Source organism: Tamandua tetradactyla, chromosome 3 (assembly GCF_023851605.1).
Source record: "Tamandua tetradactyla isolate mTamTet1 chromosome 3, mTamTet1.pri, whole genome shotgun sequence".
Classification (NCBI taxonomy): Eukaryota; Metazoa; Chordata; class Mammalia; order Pilosa; family Myrmecophagidae; genus Tamandua; species Tamandua tetradactyla.
Window position 1 is genome coordinate 23,322,554 of NC_135329.1, and position 8,093 is coordinate 23,330,646.

At 37.3% G+C, this 8,093-nt stretch overlaps 1 protein-coding gene and 1 long non-coding RNA gene across 8 annotated transcripts in view; one reads left to right on the forward strand and one right to left on the reverse strand.

The window, feature by feature from the left end:
• PPP3CC (protein phosphatase 3 catalytic subunit gamma) overlaps positions 1-5,411 on the forward strand; it is a 179,700-nt gene extending 174,289 nt beyond the window's left edge. For all 5 annotated transcript variants that reach the window (XM_077152751.1, XM_077152753.1, XM_077152752.1 and 2 more), the window contains one exon: positions 37-5,411. In XM_077152751.1, coding sequence (XP_077008866.1) covers positions 37-206 — 170 coding nt within the window. In that variant the 3' untranslated portion in view covers positions 207-5,411. The remainder of the gene's footprint in view (positions 1-36) is intronic.
• Positions 1-8,093, reverse strand: part of LOC143677127 (uncharacterized) — a 34,733-nt gene that overhangs the window by 25,152 nt on the left and 1,488 nt on the right. For 2 of the 3 annotated variants that reach the window (XR_013172391.1, XR_013172393.1), the window contains exon 2: positions 6,764-6,986. This is a non-coding gene — a long non-coding RNA (uncharacterized LOC143677127). Of the gene's footprint in view, positions 1-3,127; positions 3,505-6,763; positions 6,987-8,093 lie in introns of those variants that run through there. The other variant, XR_013172392.1, reaches the window with a different exon arrangement.

An 8,093-nucleotide genomic window follows, 5' to 3' on the forward strand; every position in this document is an offset into this window, starting at 1 on the left:
CCCACCCTACCCCAACCCTTTTCTGCTTTTCTCTAGCCATCAGAGGGTTTTCACTTCAGCACAAGATCCGGAGTTTTGAAGAAGCCCGAGGTCTGGACCGAATTAATGAACGGATGCCACCCCGAAAAGATCACTTAAACCGTGATGGGCCAGGGAAATTGGTAACCTCTTTGCAAAGGAGCAACCAAGGGAGGAAAACCCAATAATTTCTCAGAGTCCTGCTGAGACACAAGTGGATTCAAAACTTAAGAACAAATTTTATTTATTATTGAAAAACAAAACAGTAACAACTTAATTTAAATCTGGAGGTGCATTCATAATCCAGTCTGCATTTATTCTGTAAGAAAGGTGACCATTTTATAAATTCTTTTAACTTATGTTCAATATATATTAAAAGTACATCTGTTTTGATTTTTCCTTTTCTTCTTTTTAGAAACTGATCTTATTTTTGTTAGTACATATATGAAGTCTTATGCTATAAAGGTGACCTTCTAATAAAAGGGCCTTGGAAACCTCAGTCCTGGGTTTCTGACATGACCTAGTCAGCCTTTACCTCCTGTTTTTGGAAGGTAATCTCTTTCATTTAAGACTAATAACTTTTCAAACACAAGAGATTGTCTTTTTCCTTTCTGCCTGGGTGCCACTGAAGGTTTCTTATATTTCAGTAGCTAAACCTGCTTCTCTTCTTGTAGAAAACTTGACTGTGGTAGAACGTCTAAAAGAATAATCCCAAACCCAGTGATTTTAAGGGCCAAGGGGAATGTGTTCTAGTAAAGCAAAATAAAAACTTAATAATGAAGGATTTTCTTAGAATTACTTAAAATTTGTCCATCTAACCATGGGCATGATTGGTTTAAACTTCTCTTTAGACCTTTGGAGGATTTGGAGGGAAAAAAAAAGACTTTCAAAAAGCTTAGGAGGTTGCCAGATCCTTTTACTTTCAATTTTAAACCTGAGGTAATCTACTCCATCTGCAAAGGAAGTTACAGTTCTAAATATTTTATAAATACCTTCAACAGAACCTTAGACAGCAAGGTGACTTGTGTGAGATTGCATCAGTTATTGCATCTGTTCTCCCCATGGTCCTTCTGTTTTTCTGTGTCAGTATTTCTTACATCAACCAGGTCAGTGTAAATTGACTATGGTGGGATGATCCCTATGTAAATTGAAAGTCTTGTCAAAGGGCCTTGAATTAGTGAGGATTTCCTATCTTCTCTATCAAACACTGGATATTTCTCCATCTTTCAACATTCACAAGGTTGAATTATATGTCAACTTACATTAGGATATTTTAGAATATAAAACCAAGTGTTCAGATATAGTGTTTGAATAATTCCCCCTTAATTTATTTTTCAAGTCACAATGAACTAGTGAAGGAAATTTTAGGAATCCTTAAGCTTCCAATTTTGGTTTAGAATGATCACAGGTGCCATGTCGCAATACTCATTGGTCAGCTCAGCAGTGAATATGCATGTCTGGGCACACTAGATCAAAGCTTGGAAAATGAAAACCATGGAATTATTTCATGTCATTTGGGATGTGGGATTTCAGGTATTAAGGCAAGTATCTCGGACAGTAATGCTTCATGTTGGAGCTTCAAGGACTCAGCCCATCTATCTCTGTTTCCCTATACCTTTGTTAACAGTTTCTCTTGTTTATGACAGAGATCAAAGAATTTGGGGGAATTAGAATCTGGTGGCATGGATAGCTCTGTTAATAAAAAGATTAAAAAATATTGTAGAAAGAGATGAAGGATATTTTATTGGGTTATGAGTAAAATATATAAAAGAAGAGAGAAAAAGTCTTGAGTAGCTGTCTTTACTGTCTGTTCTTTCTTTATATTCAAAGAGAGAATTAATCACCTGGACAATCGTACTCTCTCCTCCCCCTAAACAGATGGATAATCAACCTAATATGAATATCAACCACAAAGACAGATTTCAGAGAAAAGAATCTTTTATCCCTTTTTCCTTTTCATTGGAGCAATTGTTATACATAAACAAACCACAGGAAGAAACCACTCTAAAGGGCCTAAATCAGTAGGCAATTGTAAAATAATTATTACAAATCCTTATGAGCAAAAAATATTTTATTAGCAAAAAGAATGATTATTTAGGAATGTCTTCATTAGCTTCTCTAAAAGAAGGAGTATGATAAAGCAAAATTCCTGACACAAAGCATCACAAAAGAATATATTTTTAAGTGCCCTCTGAGATATTGCAGGATCAGCCAGAGGAGAGAGGTCATGATTCTAGAAAATTTGAGTGAGTTTGAGAGCAACAACAACTCTTGAAGATAGGTTTGAAGATTCTGTTGAATTCTAAAATTAAAGGTATTTCTTGGGTTCTGTAGAAGGCTGGGGGTATATATTTCGATGATTTAGAAAGTTGTATAGTAAGTGTGTCTATATGGTGGACAGTGTACCCACATATGCATTCGCACCTGCTACTCAAAACAGTATAGGACTGGGTTAATTTCTCTTTTTTTCTTTAATTAATAATAAAAAAAAAAAACAGTATAGGAGCCATGGACCTGAGGAATATATTTTAATAACAGTCCTCTGTCTTCACTTTAGACTTCATGGGATGATTTTAACATATTTTTTAATCTTTTAATCTAAACAGTATCTCCCAAAATGGCTGGATGCTTGTCTGCTAGAGGACCGTTATTCCTTCCTAAAGCCATCATTTCAAACAACCCAATATTTCAACTCCTGTCAACTTTGCAGTGTTGATGTTTTCAAAGCCTCTTCTGTTTTATTAACTCTTTCCCCAAGCATGCTCTAAAGATACTAAAAATACTTTTCTCTGGTTCTCCTTCACATTAAGGCCCATAGGGACCTCCTTTTTCTGTAACTTCTCCCATTTTGGGGGGGAAAAAAAAGCTTCTTACATAAGTTCCCTAGACATGTAGGAGTGCTCCTATGTAAACTTCTCCAAAATATCATTTTGAAAATGACACTTTACATGGACCAGGTTTCACAGTTTTCTTTACATCCACATCATATGAAATTTCAAGGTGATTAGGTCTTTTTTTTGTTATATTTCAAAATTTAAAAAAAACATCTTCTAACACAAGTTTAAAGTATACATCCTTTTTAAATCTGTGTTCTGAATGTTTAGAGCAAAACCAAAAATAATAAGTAAAGGGTGTTTTGTATATATGTATGTGTTTAAATTAATAGAATGCCAAAACAAAAACAGCCTCAGTTTTCCTTAAAACCTTAGGGTAATACTTTGGTTATGAGTACAGGCATTGCTGATGCACTGGCCTTTGACCAGAAAGTGAAAATTGATTATTACACTCTGATGGACGTGATATGGCTTCTTGCCTAAGGATAGGCTAGTCAGACTGTCCAGGAATATCAGTATTTTCCATATCCTTCATCTATATTTACATCACCTTCCTGTTCCTCCATGAACAGTTGCAATTCAATGAGGCAAGTTTCTCTCAGTAGCAAGACTTTCTTTCTTGTCCTTATAACTTAGGATTGATTTCCTCACACTGTTCAAAATAGGAGGAGAAAAACCCTTATTTGTTCTGCCAACAGAATATTATTTAATGTCATTGAGAAATAAGAGTGGGATTTCTTAAAACTGGGTAACTTTGGGGCCTTTCAGCTGATCCTCTGAATAGTTTTGAAACAGCTGCTCTCTTAAGACTAAAGAATTTTAAGAAAAATATTATAAACCGTGTCTATGGGATGCACATGTATATAGTTCATGGCCAATACTCAAGTCTTTCTAGCCTTTCAGAATAAATAGCACCGAAATCTGTTCCCTCTGTAACCCCCTTGTTTTATTTAAATATGATAGCTGATCTTCAGAATTTTTTACTGAACCATATCTATAAACATAAAACTCAGACTCTTGAGAACTAAGTTCATCCTGACCAATCTAGGTGGCCAGTCAGTTAAACTGGCTGAGGAAGAACTTGCCCCAGATTGATTGATTCATAGTTTTTCTTTGCATTTCTTTTTAGGTTTCTCTCTATGACCTTTGTATTGAAAATGTATTTCCTATTCTATACAAATATATTAAAATATTTTAGAATCTCCAATAGTGATTCTAATTGTTATAGCAACAGAGGAACCCAAGTTGCTTTCAAGCATTATTTAGCTTTGTTTCCCTACCCAGGCAGAGAAGACTTCAGGGTGGGAGTATGAACCCAAGTTGTACATATAAAGCTCCAGTTTCCTACAGTTATTTGTAGTTATAACCATGGATTTCACTTTGTGGGACACTCCACCAATATCTTTTCTGAAATATGCCATAAGGAGGAGTAAAGGGCAACTTGGGAAACTCCAGAAATAGATCAAGGAGGGTTTGGATTACACGGAGAACATTCTGAAGACTTGTATTGCCACAGTGCCTTTGCAGCATCACTATGTTCAGAACACTCATAGGAAAGCCTTAAGAAAGAGCAAATGTGTCTTGAGGAAGAAATCTGTACAGTAGAAAAACAGGGTTTTACTTAAGTGAAAGCAGAGACCAATGCTAACAATAGAGCTTTGTGCCATTGACAGAGTGTGAAAGAGAGAACCTATATTACATTGAGACTTGTGACATGGCCTGCCAACAGAAGTGAATGAGGTCAGTGTTCGCTGCTTTCATCTACACAGCCACAAAGGTAAAGGTAACACTGCAGAGTATATTCCCTCCAAGGAGACCTTGACCTCATGTCTCAGCAAGCTTGACAAGACTCACTAAATACCACCTTTGTCTGAGACAGTTATGACCAGTCTTAGCATCTTCTCCTCTTCTATAACCCCATGACAAATCTAGGTGGCTTAAAATCAAGAAACAAGGACATGCATGTGGACCATCCCTCCAAGCAGCTCTAAAGTAGGGCCATTCACATTGCCCTCCTATATGCCCTTACCAAAATTCCCTTGACATAGCTGTCCTCAAAATAACTTTTTTTTTTTGCATGTTGAAGTGAAGGAGGTAATGTACCATAGATTTTTAAGTTTGAATAATAAAGATGTGGAGTTTTGTCAAAGTATCTTTTTAAGATGCCATCATGAACATCTCACTTGTCCTTTTTCAGTGTACTATAACCAACAGCTATTTTTCCTAATAGAAATGTCAGCAGTCATTTCCAATGAAAAGATCCTGGTTTTGCATCCTATTTGAGGTGGTCAGACACATGATACTAGCTGGCAGTGTAATTATTTTTAGGTTCTTATGAATTACGGAATATATACTTATTCTTAGAGATTACATGCTTTTTTCATGCTTTCAGTTATGTTAAAGAGATGGTGGAAATGTTATTTTGGCAGAAATCATTTAATTAGTCTTTCTTGAGAATAAGAAATGAATTTGTTCGAACTTTCTTACTGTAAATTGGAAATCATCTTAAAGATAAAAAAAAAAGAAAACTCTCTTAAAATTAAACTATACCTTCATTGACTCCCTGTTTTCTTTATTTCCTGATGAAGGCACTTATATTTGGCTCTTACCTATTTAATAATTCTAGAAGTCGAGGGAAAGCTTGGTGTTTAGTGTCTGGTCTGGTCGCTGACAATGCCAAGGAATTCCCCTCTTAAGAGATGGAATTCCATCATAATAAAAAATACCTATTTCTTTCTCTCTTATCCTTTATTTTTAAATTGGCTTTGATAACTGTAGAGGTATTTCTATTTCTCTTCACTCAGAATTCATTCCGGGGCCCTTGGCTGCCTTCCTGGCATTTTGCCATAAGTAACTCATGCTCAAATCCAAGCTCCTTCTGTGGCTTCTCCAGCAGAGGCCGCAACTTTAAAAAAGGGAAGAAAGGCTCCCAGAAGACTGTTTTTACGAAACTGAAAAAAAAGTCTTTTATTGTAGTAAGTTAATTACTCTGCCTGTGATCCTAATAATAGACATGGATGAATTCCCACTCAGGAGAAGCTGAAGAAGGCAGAGAGGAGTTGAGTGTTAAGTCAGACTCCAAGAAAAAGAAGCATCAGAACCAGCCCTGTGATTCATCTGAAAAGTAGAAACATCAGGTGCTGGGGAGTCAAGAGGAAAAATAACCTCCTCTGGGCAAGTGGGTAATTGAGGATAGGGAAAGTGCCTAGCAGCCTGAAAGGAAAATGCATCAGTGAGGAAGTTCTACACGTTATGGCAGAGGAGGTAGAAAGTCTAAATCCAGAAAGTCAAACCCAAGTTCAGAATTTTTTACTTTAAACATACCACATTGAGGGCCACAGTGCAGTTCACAGCCCATAAAACAAGTCCAGATTTCTAATCTCAGATAAGCTGGGTATACATTTTGAGTTCTTTGTTATTCCAATAGCATCATGCCTTAGCGTTATCCTTATATTTCAGCTAAACCTTCAGCAAAATAGGAATATTATATGTGCCCTTATTTCCAGAATTGACAACCAGGTCCTAAAACTTTTTTAAAAGCCTGGTAATTAAGGATCCAAATGCAAAATTGTATTTAATTCTTGCTATATCAAGATCTAATCCCCATTTCTTGGGCTGCTAAATGTAATTACATGGTTTTATATTTTTTATCAAAATTTCCAGATTTTAGAAAGAATATCTATTTAATTCTGATGCAGGGAATTAAGAATTTAACAGTAAATTAGATGGTCTTTTTTTTAATGTTGATGCAGTTAAGGAGAAGGTTCATCATAAAATCGGAGGTGGAAAGACAAGGTTATTCTTTGTTCAGAGGCCAGAATTCTACCTCAAGTGTACACTGGCCAACAAATCATCCCTCTTATCTTACTTAGCTTAGCTTAACTGAGCTAGGAAAGATGGTTGATGCATACCTAATTTTCCAACTCCTGGTTCTGTGCTCTTCTTTGTGGTTGAGCTGACTTGGCTGGGTTTTTCCTCTGAGGTCATCACTCATTTATCCTTCCCCTATAAAATCTAGTCTCTAAAGAGCTGACAGACACTTCTCTTTCCATCTTTCCTGAGAACTAAAAGAAGTTCACACAGCTCAGTTCTTCTCAAAGACACCTCATCTGTGCATTGTGCTTGTTTGCCCAACTGGAAAAGAGGAAGAGAGAGAATAATTGTTATGTCAGTGTAAAACCTTCCTTGAGGATAGACTAGATAAACTGGGCAAAAGGCTGAGTTCTCACGCAGCCTCTAGGATTTGGATTTTGTTGGTTCCAAGAACCTTGAATAGATGCCCGTTCCATCATGTGTATGCTATGGAAAGATTTGTACAAAGGCAGGTCTGAAAGCCTCATTCTAATCCTTTGGGGATCCCCTCAGTCGTTCTGGCTTCCAGGGCCCACCATTGACCATACCTGACCTGTATTAATCTCATATATTTCTCACTCTCAAATATCCCTCATTTTACAGTGACTACAACAAAAATCTTGGATTTCAGATGAACAAGACATGGGAATAGGCCATCTACATCATGCCATTGTCCATTTAGGAGGGCCTTTTAAGCCCCAAAGAGGGTCATTTACTCTTTCCTCCTCTGCTTGCTCTTGTTCCCATGAGTGGCTGGTACAGATAAGGGCAATCAGTAGAACCTGGCTGGGAACACATGCAGGTGCTGGAATCAGGAGAGGACCCAGGAGAAAGGGATGGCGTTCAGGGGATGAAACAGCCCAGATTTTTGCTGGTGTGTGTATGACTGGTCTTCAGTTCCTCACTGCTGTGTCACTGTCAGCTTCCCCAATAGAGAAGTCCAAACTCGTCGAAAGGGACAGTGCTTTCTTTCCTAATCCATTCTGATCTGCTTGCTCAGTTCCCTTGGCAGGAAGAAAACACTCCTGAGAGTACAAATAAAAAACCAGCTCAAAGTCTACCTGAAAATTCATCCCTGAGAAAAAAAGGAACAATAGATGCCTTTCCTTTATCTAATGTAGGGGGACTGAGGCACAAAGCTGAGGAGGCACTTAGCTGTTTAGGGTAGATCACAGCAGTGTGTCTGGTGTGAATACCAAACTCCCAGGCCCAGATAAAGACACTCCTCAAGAAGGAGTCCATATTTATGTCTTCTGGGATCCCTGGCTTCCCTTTCCCCACTTAAGAAATGTAACAGTTCTCTGCTGGACCCTATTTACCTAGCCTTCCTTTATAATAAAAAACTACTGAAGTCCACTTTCCGTTCAACCTTCCTGTTGGTGACAGGTT